Source organism: Sinocyclocheilus grahami, unplaced genomic scaffold (assembly GCF_001515645.1).
Source record: "Sinocyclocheilus grahami isolate Dianchi unplaced genomic scaffold, SAMN03320097.WGS_v1.1 scaffold255.1, whole genome shotgun sequence".
In the NCBI taxonomy this organism is placed as follows: domain Eukaryota; kingdom Metazoa; phylum Chordata; class Actinopteri; order Cypriniformes; family Cyprinidae; genus Sinocyclocheilus; species Sinocyclocheilus grahami.
Genome location: NW_015505434.1, coordinates 432,389 through 445,825, shown reverse-complemented (window position 1 = coordinate 445,825; position 13,437 = coordinate 432,389). Strand labels below are relative to the sequence as shown.

At 37.3% G+C, this 13,437-nt stretch overlaps 1 protein-coding gene across 1 annotated transcript in view; it reads left to right on the top strand.

The window, feature by feature from the left end:
- LOC107598726 (protein FAM193A-like) overlaps positions 1 to 13,437 on the top strand; it is a 29,783-nt gene that overhangs the window by 14,300 nt on the left and 2,046 nt on the right. The window contains exons 11-16 of the mRNA XM_016290134.1: positions 5,668 to 5,934; positions 6,285 to 6,498; positions 7,891 to 8,115; positions 8,222 to 8,504; positions 8,673 to 8,859; positions 10,338 to 10,568. Of these exons, the coding sequence (XP_016145620.1) occupies positions 5,668 to 5,934; positions 6,285 to 6,498; positions 7,891 to 8,115; positions 8,222 to 8,504; positions 8,673 to 8,859; positions 10,338 to 10,568 (1,407 nt within the window). The remainder of the gene's footprint in view (positions 1 to 5,667; positions 5,935 to 6,284; positions 6,499 to 7,890; positions 8,116 to 8,221; positions 8,505 to 8,672; positions 8,860 to 10,337; positions 10,569 to 13,437) is intronic.

The window sequence follows — 13,437 nt, the reverse complement described above, 5'->3', positions numbered from 1 at the left end:
TCAAATGTCACCTCGTATTAGGAAGGCAAATTTTTGATCAGAATTTTGATTAGAAGATTAGAAGGTGCTCCTAAATTTTTTAATTTAGGAGGACAAGCGTTTCTAATTACAAGAAGAAGAAAAAATGCTTTTAAACTGGGTGTGTGACGGGTATAGGGCTGGGTATCGTTCAAAAATTTTCGATACCGGTTCCTGAACGATACTTTTTTCGATACCAATTTTATGAAATCTATTTGAACAAGATTACATTATCTGAAAAAAAAACTTTGGTTTCATTTTTCAGCTTGTTGATGTTTCTACAGACGCAAAGACTCATCTCCTGAGCCACTGCACAAAGGAACTAAATGTAACTAACAAAAAATCAGTGCAAATAGTTTTAATAAAGCTCAAATAGTCTTCAGTTTACACATCTGTTAGCTACATTTACACTAGTGCGTGTTTGTTTTAAAACTCCTAGCTCAGACAGAATCGTAATTTCTATTCATTTTCCACTGATTTACTGATAAGCATTAGCAGTTTCTAGCGCTGTCTGCCTGTGCTCTCTCTTCCATGATCGCTGCTCTGACTCAGAGGTTATAATATATTTAATTTCAGCAACAATACATGACCAAAACACACACGGCAATCAGACGTTATTACAGAAAACTTGATGGTGGCTTAAAGTGAGTTTTGAGTAAAAGCGAAATATAAATCTTATTTATTGTCTTATTCAGGGGTTAAATTGGGACTTGTTATGTGTGTGTGTGGGGGGGGCTCTATGGTATCAAGCTTTTATATATATATATATATATATACAGTGGGGCAAAAGGAGCCTCGCCTCAGCAGCGCAACCTTATACTGTCAATAGATACATTATATACAGTAGCTATATCCACTATTCGCCACTTACTCTAAATGTAATAAAATCAGAATAATATTGCGTTTTGGTGTTTACATAGTTATTTTTGGTTTCTGATGTTTTAATCATGTTACTTGTCTGGCGTTAATAAAGAGTTAATGTCAAGCCCTGGAGTCTTATGTTCAGTGCTGGGGCTCAGCCCCAGACAGCCCGGCCCAATTTAAACCCTGGTCTTATGTAGCGTGATGCTACAGTGTGCATGAATGGTCTGCATATGATTGGAACTCTACACAGCTCCCGCGCTACTCTCCATTGGAAATGAATAACTTTTGGTCTGTCATTTGTCGGAGATAGTGGAAAGCCGGCTTGAAACGCAGTGGAAACATCAGTTTGACGAGGATCGTTTTCATTTTAAAACAAAAACGCACCAGTGTAAATGTAACCTTACAGCTACGGGGGCTGGGACGCATTCACACTAAATCCTCACGTGTGAGCCACATCACAGTGTGGCGCGTGATGCGGACCGACTGTGCAGACCTATCGGTGTATTAGGCTATAGTACCACGAGCAGACTGCTCCGTACGTTTTCGCATCGCTCTCGCAGATGTCAAACACTCATCGATCTGCGCCTCACTGACGTTGATGAGATTAACCCCTTAGGTATCGAAATTTGGTACCAAACGACAAGACGTTTTTCGATACTTGATGGTATCGAGGCAATTCGGTCGGTGCCTAAAAAGTATCGAACTCGATACAGGTATGGCTGTGGAATGAGGAAAAATTTTCAGTCAAAAGATTTTTTTTTTTTGCTTTAACCCCTGTTTATGGGGCCATTTCAAAAATTGTCCTATATGTTCTGTCAAAGACTGAACGAAATGACACTAATGATTAGGGGTGGAGATGGGGTAGCCGAAAAAAAACTTAGCAGTTTTTTTTAAGCCCGCTCCCGCTGAATTTCTGACCATTCCCGCCCACTCCCACAACGTGTGTGTCCCGCTCCCGCAAGCATTCTAATATTGTATATTATTTTCGCACATCAGGGAGCCACTATCAATATTAGTCAATAGAGGTATTGAAATTGCATTTGAATGAGCGCTCGCTGTTCACTTTCACTTTCGATTTTGCGATCATGCGCACTCTGTGTAAAGGGAGCACATCTTACAGTGTGTGCATAATTATTAGGCACGTTGATATTCTGATCATATTTTTTTCCAAGCACATTTTACCAATTCCAAACCACATCAATCTTAATAACTACTATTATTTTTGTATTTAATCATTTAGAAGTGATATGTAATTGTACATGAAGGCTGGAAATAAAAAACTCCTTATTAAGGTGTGCAGAATTAGTAGGCAGGTTTTCTTTTACGGATGAAATGAGCCAAGAAAGAGATTTAACTCAGACGGAGAAGTCAAAAATGATTAAATCCCCATGAGAAATATTAAAAACGAATGCAATACAAAATTTCAAAGTTAAGGCATGAACATTGGTCAGCGAAATGCTCATTGGGTCAGCGGGGTCAGAAAAGAAACAGGTGGAGAAGAAAAGAGCATGTTAACTGCAAAATAATTAATAATTCATGTGCAGAATTAAGTGTGAAACCATCAGGAACCTTTTAGTCTCCAGTGCCACTATTTTCCAGAACTGCAACCTTGAGTCTCCAGAATTACAAGGTGACAGGTTCTCAGAGACTTTGCTTGGGTAAAAAATCCTAAAAAATTACCCCTACTTAATAAGAATAACATTCTGTAGTGTTGTGAAATACATGAAGACTATTTTTGTAGGCTTTATGGACCGATAAGTTGAGAGTGACTCTTGAAGGAGCAGCACCGCATCCTCTTGTACCACTGTTTGAAGAATTTATCTTCCAGAATCTGGCAGTAAGTTTTAGGAGCTCATTTTTGTCAGTCTCTGCAAGACAGACTTTTCAGGATAGGAGATGGATTAAAAATGAACTCCCAAAACTTACTGCAACATGGAGCTAAGGAGAAAATGTAGAACTTGAAAAATTGGGAAAACAGCTTAGTGAAAAGCGTTTACAGTTTAAAAGCAAATAGAAAGTCCTATTTTTTTTATTTATTTTCTTTATATTTTTTTTTGCAGATTTGCACATGTACAAGGTTTAAAATGCTCATGAAATATTTTTTAAAAATACTGACGTTTTGAGCAGCTGCATGTTTGAGCTGCATTCCTAGGTGAAAAAATGGGATTTACAATAAGAAGTAATTTACAAAATTATTTTGACTTGAGTTTATTTATTAATGTGTAATGTATCTTTTGAGTGAATGTGCAAATTTTTTGTTAACAGGTTTTACCGTGTTATTACAACATTTAACCACTTTTTATTAATTTAAAAATTTTGAAATTTTCCAATTTAAATATTGTACAAGAACTACAGCAAAAATCAGTTTGATGCATATTTTATCAATATTTTAGAAATTGAATTTTATTTATCACCAGTACTGATTTCAATGGATTTCATTAAATTCCTTTGAACACAACTGCTCAAAACGATCTAAATTTATGAAACCTACACATTCAAAACATTATTACTCTGAAATGTTTAATGTAAATGTTAAGTGTAAGTGAAATGTTAAGTACTGTAAGGTCTTTCATGACACTACATATTCTGGGGTGTGAATTTGATAGGTGCTTGATATAAAATAAATGGTGCTTTAAAAAGTCCTTGAAAGTCCTTGAATCTGGTGTTCATGAAAGAGTGGGAACCCTGTTTATTATAAAAACGTTTTCATAATTGTAACATACATATTTACATACATAATTATTCAGGTGCATGTGTAATAACTTGCGAAAACTTGAGGCTACAGCAGCATTTCTTTGTCGACGTCGTATTTTCTGATCCACTCAACCAGGCGTTCTAACCACGACCTCGCCCCTCCCCACCCCCCAACCATTCAAATTTCTGTAGGTGGGAATTATTTTAATGATATTCTAATGGGTTCTTGAAAAGGGATTTAAAAAAAAAACTAAATATCCCTTTGGAGTGGACTTTGAGATTTGTAAGTTTGAAGATCTTTTTTATACCCAAACATACACACTGACTAAAATTCAAAAAGTGATATATATATATATATATATATATATATATATATATTAAACAACCGTTACAGTATATATTATCTACTAACACAATAATAGCATGATCTAACAAAACAAATAGATGACTTAAGGGTACAGGGTTTTACAAACCAAAACCCCAAAGGGGTTGCAAGGAAAAAAATATAGAATGTTTTTTTTTTATGGGTTGCAAAGATAAGTTGTACATTCAAAATATTAAATACATTAAAATGTTTAATGTAATAAGTTTTCAAATGTATGTTCTGCCAATGGCTGGTATGAGGTGTTTCAAATCCAGGTGTGAAAAACTTGTTGCCTCTTTCCCAAAAAGACTCATGGCTGTATTCGATCAAAAGGGTGCTTCTACTAAATACTGAGCAAAGGGTCTGAATACTTAGGACCATGTGTTATTTCAGTTTTTCTTTTTTAATAAATCTGCAAAAATGTCAACAATTCTGTGTTTTTCTGTCAATATGGTGTGCTGTGTGTACATTAATGAGGAAAAAAAATTAACTTAAATGATTTTAGCAAATGGCTGCAATATAACAAAGAGTGAAAAATTTAAGGGGGTCTGAATACTTTCCGTACCCACTGTATATATATATATACACATCAAATTATTTTGAATTTTTTTGGAATACTGTACAGCTATATCATAATTATTTAGTTATTCAGCATTGCTGTTCTTAAAGGATTATCTTTCAAGCTGTTTCATGGCACTCAGCGGGTGTTGCATGCATCAGTCCAAAAGCAGTTAAATAAAGTGCGCCCATCCATAAAAAAAAGTCCCTTACACGGCTCGGGGGGTGAACAAAGGCCTCCTGTAGCGAATCGAAGCATTTTTGTAAGAAAAATATCCATATTCAAAACGTAATAATCACTTTAATCTAGCTTGCGCTCACTGTTGTACACTGGAAGCAGTTCAGGGCGGATGACGTATGAGGTCAGTGCTGCACATGCGCCGGTGAATCTCGTGAAAACTAACGTTTGTTAACAGGAGCAAAGGAAGCAAAGTTTCCTTACTTTAGCAAAGGAAAACCAGTCTCCTCTTGGCTTATATCGAAATTCTCCGACATTCTTCTTTACAAATCCTCGTTTTGTACTTCTAATTAGTGACCGTTGTTTTGTTTTGATCTCTCCCCTGCGCTTCCGCGTGCGTCACTTCTGAGCGGCGCATGCGTAAAGCCGACCTCCATACGTCATTCGCCCGGAACTGCTTCCAGTGTACAACAGTGAGCGCAAGCTACATTAAAGTGATTATTACGTTTTGAATATGGATATTTTTCTTACAAAAGCACATCGATTCGCTACAGAAGGCCTTTGTTCACCCCCCGGAGCCGTGTGAGACACTTTTTTTTTTTTTTATGCATGGGCGCATTTTATTTAAGTGCTTTTGGACTGATGCATGCAACACCCGCTGAGTGCCATGAAACAGCTTGATAGATCAAAGACAATTTTTTATATAACTCCGACTGGATTCGTCTGAAAGAAGAAAGTCATATACACCTAGGATGACTTGAGGGTGAGTAATTTATGGGCTAATTTTCATTTTTGGGTGAACTAACCCTTTAAGTAGCTTGTTTTTATGGTAGGGTACAAAATTGTTTTAAAACACTATTAAGCCTTTGGAAACTATAACACTTAATCCGCTTGAGCTGTTACACATGCGTAAGTTTAGCCCATGCATGTGCTGACCTTGAGAAGCAAATATGGCCTCTGACAAAATGATAAATCTTCATTTCCTTTTTAGGTGGATCAGGTACAACATCAGTGCGAATGTCATGTGTGCAATCAGGGCAACGGGGGCGGTAGCGCCTCCGGCCTGAACTCCACCTGTCTGCCTACCACCAGGCTGCATGCGGGGGGTCACCATTTCTTCTCAGAGAAGACGGCAGCCCACCCTGCCCTCCACCTCTACCCCCACATCCACGGCCATCTACCCTTACACAACCTCTCCCACCTGCCCAGACCACTGCTGCCCACCCTCTACTCCACCCCTCCGCTCACACACAGCAAGGTTAGATGCACGCACATGCACAGAAATGCACAGGCAATTCCCAGCCTTCCCTTTGAGAGTTGTGTGGGTTATAGGTGCTTGGTGAATTTGCTGTTATTTTTCCAGCCACAAGGGGGGTGACTTGTATCAGAAATCATAATCTTTAAAAAAAAAAGCACAGGTGCAAAATTTTACTTCTTACTGGGTATGTCCCTTTCCACATCATTGACTATTGCTTATCAAGCAGTGACGCGATGTCATCATAAATTTCCCATTACATTTTCAGTAGCCTTATTGTAAAAATGTTGTTAAAATTTCTTGATGGATTTTTCATATAATGATCCCAACTCTCTTCACATCATCTTCTCTAGACTCTCCCTCCCAGCCCCACATCCAGTCAAACAGGCGGAAAGCAGCAAGTGTTCAACCCCACCCTACCAGAGCATGTCTACCAGAGCTGCTTCAACACAGCAGGGGACTGGAACGGCTCTTTGCCATGTCCCTCGCTTAAACTAGAGAACCTCTGGGACACGCACATGATGAAAAACTGGAACCCTTCTGTGCTGCTACAGGAACCCCTACCTGGTCAGTTGCCCAAGTCATTTTAAAGATGTTTTGCACACTTCAAAGTTGAATTTTTAATGTGGAGAGTTGTAACCTTTAGGAGTTATTCAGGTGCTTAAAACATTAACCACCATTAATACCATTTAGATCTGGTATTAATATTTCTGGGTATCTGATCAGTCAGACTACATTCAGAAGTCACCATGAAATCAAAAGTGACAATTATTACCTTTTTATGTAATAATTCAGTGTTTTATCATAAATAATTTATCCGTGCACAATATTTTTATATATTTTTTATTTGCCCTTGTAATCCTTAATCAAAAACATTAACTTCCCATCCCCCTCCAACAACATCTCTTCTTTGAAGACTAGCCAGTAATTCCTCCCTCCCTTCACCTGTCACTCACATGAGATAACAGCAATTAGCAAGCAACAACAATCTAATTAATTTCTGATGGACAAAATCACATCTCATCCTACATTTTTTTTCTCATTCAGGAAGCTGTTTCAGTTGGATGTACAACACAATAGAACTGAAACAGATGCTTGGAATTTTAGTTTCATGCTGACTTAAAAAAAAAAAAAGCATCTATGGAAGAACCTGTTATAATTTGGAACAGCACAATGTGCATACAGGACCAGGATCTGTGTTTAGATACTTCAGATACTTGACTAAAATATCTGAGAAATAAGCTTAAAACATTATTTTTTGTATTTCATGTAGTCACAAAATCAGAGTCCGTACTCTCAATCCATTCAAAATTCATATCAGAATGGCCACATACACACTGAAGAGATTTGGGAGTGACAACAGCCTTAAAATGCCTGAGTGAATCTCTGAAATTGTTTTATTTTTTTATCCCCCAAATATATATGGGATACAGGATTCACTCACAAGAATTGACACAGTGATAACATAATAAAAGTTTTACTTAAGCCATAAACTAAAAACTACACACAATTTAAGCTGTTTGGCTGAGCTGTTTTTGAGTAATATTAACTATCAAAGTCATTTAGTCACTTAGCCATCATTAGCAAAAAGCAGTCCACAGAGGCCGTGTTATGTTTATACTCCTTAAGTTTTAACGGTGTGCTCTTGCTGGACCATAATTGATGGGTTTCCCCGAGACCGCAGGGCTGGTGGTGAGAAACTGTTGGAAAGAGATCAAAATTTATGAATGAGTCCAAATGCAATTTTTTTTAGCACCACACCTCAGACGAGCCATCTGTGTCAAAAAGTGGGTGTTGTCACTGTAGTAACAACTACTTGTTCTGTTTGGCTCTATACATATTTTATATACTTGTTTTATGTGCATTTAAATGGTCATTAAAAGACCAAAAATAATGTGTCTGGTGACTTCTATCGTTTTCAGTATCTCTCTGACCCTAAAACTCTTCTCCTTATCAAAGGTGACATGCTGGGCCCTCCCCTTCCCGACGTGCACCTTCTCTCCTCCAGTTTGGACCCCAATGTCAATCCCCACCCTGCTCCAGATGGCAAAGAGAAGAAGAACGGCGCCAAGAAAAAGTGTCTCTTCAACTACCAAGATGCCTTCATGGAGGCGAGTGAAGTGGTGATGGCCACTTCCTCTGCCGCCACCTCTGTCTCCAGTACCGCCACCACTGTCCAGTCGAGTAATAATCACTTCCACATTTCTAAATGGCCCATCATGAGTATTTAGATAGAATTTTTGCTTTCCTGTGCTTATTTTCCTCCTTTTCCTCCTCTCCCTTTTTTTAGATGAAGTTTTCCATAATTTAGGTAAAGAGGACCATAGACATCCCACTCCTGTTGCTCCTAGGAATAGTCCCACTAGTCTCGCGTCTCTCCCCCCTTTCAGCGGAACCTCACATCCCTCTTCCCCCAACACCCACCTACCCAGTATAGGCACCCAGTCCTTCCCAAAGACTGTAACTCAGACTCCAGGCTACATGGATGTCCATCAGGGTCTGTGCTTGTCAGCTGGTGAGCAGCCAACCGTCCCGGTCGATGGTTTAGTCAGTGGTCCAAATAGCGTGTGCAGGTCAGTCCCCCATGTGTATCATTTATACGTTTTCTGTCATGTTCTTTCTGTGCCAGCATCCAAAACGCATAGACAAGCTGTTGTATTCAATACCATGTCAAGCTTTATGTTTTTAAGAAAGACACCAGAATATGATCCATATACTCACAGTTCGGATGTTTTTGTCAGCGATCCAGACTGTGAGGGTCATCGCTGTGAAGGGAACGGAGGCTACGAACACCAGCCATATGAAGGAGAGGAGAGCCAAGATGAGGACAGCAGCTCAGAGCACAGCTCCTCTACCTCCACCTCCACCAATCAGAAGGAAGGAAAGTACTGTGACTGCTGCTACTGTGAATTCTTCGGTCACGGAGGGGTATGGAAATGCACTCATTTGGCTGTCACCAAACTGTTCAATTAAAAGTCTTCCTAATTAGGATTGGGCAGTATGACCAAAGTATTACATCACACAGTATAGATTATTGAATATAATATGATTCACATTAAAGGAATTTATCACAATATGATAGATAGCAAGACTGGTTTGTTTATTAAACAAATACGATAAGAGGTAATGGCTATTTTTGAATAATAAAATATTTGAAATAAAATAATTAAACACTTGAAATTAAATAAAAGGTACATCTCATTTGATTATATTGTCTGGCATATATTAATAATTTTTTGTTTGTCAGCTGATATTAGTGTTTAGTTTTAGAGTACTGTGACTGCTGCTACTGTGAATTCTTCGGTCACGGAGGGGTATGGAAATGCACTCATTTGGCTGTCACCAAACTGTTCAATTAAAAGTCTTCCTAATTAGGATTGGGCAGTATGACCAAAGTATTACATCACACAGTATAGATTATTGAATATAATATGATTCACATTAAAGGAATTTATCACAATATGATAGATAGCAAGACTGGTTTGTTTATTAAACAAATACGATAAGAGGTAATGGCTATTTTTGAATAATAAAATATTTGAAATAAAATAATTAAACACTTGAAATTAAATAAAAGGTACATCTCATTTGATTATATTGTCTGGCATATATTAATAATTTTTTGTTTGTCAGCTGATATTAGTGTTTAGTTTTAGTTTTTTTTTTTTTTTACTGTTTATCTGTTGATATTGGATATATATCATTCATTTTTGGATATTAAATTGTGCACGTTCATTTCCCGTTTTTACATTTAAATTAGCTTTGCCGTCATCTGACACTCACAATATAATATTTAGCAAATCTCAAAATGAATATCCACTTTTCATACAGTACATTATAAGCTTATGATGCCTAAATTCACCTGTAGCATTTAAAACAACTGATTTTAGTTTAGTGTTTTATTTATTTCATATTTATTTAGAGAAAATAAAGATTATTAATAAGCCATTCATCAGTTATCAACCATATCATCTACTGATAATTGGCTTAATGGTATTTGCAATAATTGGTACAGAATGCAAGATACAACTTGTCACTTTAACATTAACACAAAGCGGTCCTGGCCACAGATGTAATCCATGTAAATGCATACATCTACCACGGTATAGTAGACCCTTTTCTGCCCTAACTCACTGCATACATCATACCATCCAGGTCTATTTCAATTATAGTCAGACACTTTGAGGTATCAGAGCTTCCAATCATTGTGTGGTGTTCACACAGTGTTAGTGATGGATCAGTGCATGCACTTATTTCCTGCACCATATCAGTTTTGCATGCTCCACTGCTTATGTATATCATACCATTAAAGGAATATTTGTGGAAGCAGTTCATGTTACCTGTTTATCGTTAAAGGTGTGATGAATAAATAAGCTAATCAGGCCTATGTTGTTTGCGGTGCGTAGCCCCCTGCCGCACCCACCAGTAGGAACTATGCAGAGATGCGGGAGAAGTTGCGACTCAGGCTGACTAAGCGGAAAGAGGAACAGCCTAAGAAAGAAGAATTGCTGCTCGAGCAGGACGGGGTGAAGGACCATCGCAAGGTAGAGGACCTGTTACAGTTCATCAACAGCGCGGAGAGCAAACCAGCCAGCAGCTCCAAAGCAGCCAAACGTGCCCGTCACAAACAAAAGAAGGTAAACTCATTTTGTAATCAGGAATTACACTCTTGTCTAAATATATTCATCATAAAGAAAGATTATTAATCTTCTTAAAGAAGTTTCTTATGCTCATCAAGGCTGCGTTTATTTGATCAAAAATACAGAAAAAAAATTTATATTGTGAAATATTATTACGATGTAAAATAACGATTTCCTATTTTAATATACATAAAAATCTAATGTATTCCTGTGATGCAAAGCTGAATTTTCAGCATCATTACTCCAGTCTTCAGTGTCACATGATCCTTCAGAAATCATTCTAATATGCTGATCATTGATAATTCTAAATATATTCATCATAAAGAAAGATTATTAATCTTCTTAAAGAAGTTTCTTATGCTCATCAAGGCTGCGTTTATTTGATCAAAAATACAGAAAAAAAATTTATATTGTGAAATATTATTACGATGTAAAATAACGATTTCCTATTTTAATATACATAAAAATCTAATGTATTCCTGTGATGCAAAGCTGAATTTTCAGCATCATTACTCCAGTCTTCAGTGTCACATGATCCTTCAGAAATCATTCTAATATGCTGATCATTGATAATTCTAATAATAAATCAGCATATTAGAATGATTTCTGAAGGGTCATGTAACACTTTATACTGGAGTAATGGCTGATGGAAGTTCAGTGCTGCATCACAGGAATAAATTATATTTTAAAGAATATTAAAATAGAAACCATTTTATATTGTAATAACATTATATATATATATATATATATATATATATATATGGGGTGGAACGGTACACAGATGTCACGGTTCGGTACGTACCTCGGTTCGGGGGTCACGGTTCGATACGTTTCGGTACAACTGGAAAAAATAAACAAACCTACTATGCTCGGTTTCTTCATTTATTTTGAACAGACAGTAGTATAAATTAAAAAATGTTCCACCTAGATGTAAAAATACTAAATATTATTACATTGTTAAATATATATAATCGGCAGTACATATATACATACAAGGAATAAATTCTTTAAATATATTTGATTTAGTTTAGATAAACAAGGGAAAAAAACAGTGCGACACGTAACGTAGCCTATATATGCGGAGTTTCAGTTCATTTTGGTGACATGCTAAATTTGTTCACAGAAAGGAAACTCAAATTGCAGAAAGCGACATCCTATTTGTTTTCATTATTTTACAAAAGCACAATGTTTTGTTTTCATTGTGAGTGTACACAAATAAAAGCAGATCTTTATACAGTGATGCATTATTAATAAGACATTAAGTGTTTAAAGTTGATTCTGCTGGTATAAGGAAACAGTTGAAGTGATCACGCCGGCATACACACACACACACACACACACACACACACAAAACACATCAGTTCCACCATTGTTAACTTGACAGCAATTCTGCTGGTATAAGGAAACAGTTGAAGTGATCACGCCGGCATACACACACACACACACACACACACACACACAAAACACATCAGTTCCAGCATTGCTAACTTGACAGCACAGTTGGTACTTTATAAAAATAAAATGCGGTGAACCAAACATCAGCGCACCCGCCTCTGTGTCACCGTTGGAACTGAAGTACAAAACCTATAATTAACATAATAAATAATAGTTTAGCATTCGTTACATCGCAAATATTGAAATATTATGGAATATTTGGATTTGTGCCGAATGAGAGGGGTAGGATACACGAACACAAAGCACCGTTTCGCAAACAGTTGAGTGCACAAGCTTTTTAAGTATACTCCTTTGCCAGTCTGTGAGAGACGCAATCAGAGTCAGCACATGGTCACTGTCTAGTGTGCTTTGTTTTCAAGTGCGCAACATGCGGCATTCGCTGTACTTCTGCTGTCGGCCGGTTATCAAACAGAGGTGCATTGCTGCAGGCGCCCCCTTCTGGATTGGGGGTGAATTGCCTGTATTCATTGTAAGGCCTCATGCACCGAACCAAGATGTCCGTACTGTGACGGTTCGGTACGAATACATGTATCGTTCCACCCCTAATATATAATATACGTTAACACATGCAATTAATTTGTTCAGTTTAACAGCATTTAAAATATTTAACACAATTAACGCAGGGGTGGAGCTAGGGTTGGCCATTCCAATTACAACTGCTGCTTCTGTCTTTTTTTCTTGACAAGAATTGCATTTATTTAGACGTAGAACGTCTTAACGACCACATCAAACAGGAGACATTCAAATGTGCACTCCAACTTTACCTTGGCGACAGGTCCTAGTCAAATGAGCGAGGAAAATGTACAGGTGACGAGGGAGCTTCAGTAGAACAACAGTGAACTACGTCAGATGATGTTGTCAGTAAAAAAAAAATCTTTATACTGTGCTTTAGCACGTGCTCTTCAAATGCACACACAAATACTTTAAAGCGCTATATCATATTAAAGCGCAAATGAAACCACGAGCAGGCAAAGTTGTAGTTATGTCATCAGTTAAGTCATGAACCAAAAAAGGCGATTAAAGCTGCCTCAACTTTGCATGCATGTATTTGTTATATATGTCACATTTAAGAACATGTCTCTGAAATGCAGTGGTTTTCAAAATTGTCTTGGAGAAGCCCGGCACTGTCTCCCTCATCTAACACACCCGATTCAGCTCGTCAGCTCATTAATAGAGACTTTAAGACCTGAAGTGCAGAAAAGGTAGATAGTAGTGAGAAAATACTATGCGTGTCAGATCTGTGTCATGTTCAGCAGCGGCAGCTCTTAAAGTAGCCAAAATAAACTAGTAACGCAGCTACCGCGATGTCTGTTAATCAAAGAACAAAAGAGGAAATCAATAACTTGTGTAGCTTCAGAATTCATCTATATTTAATTTAGAATTTAGTGTTTGATAACTTTATTCAGTTTCT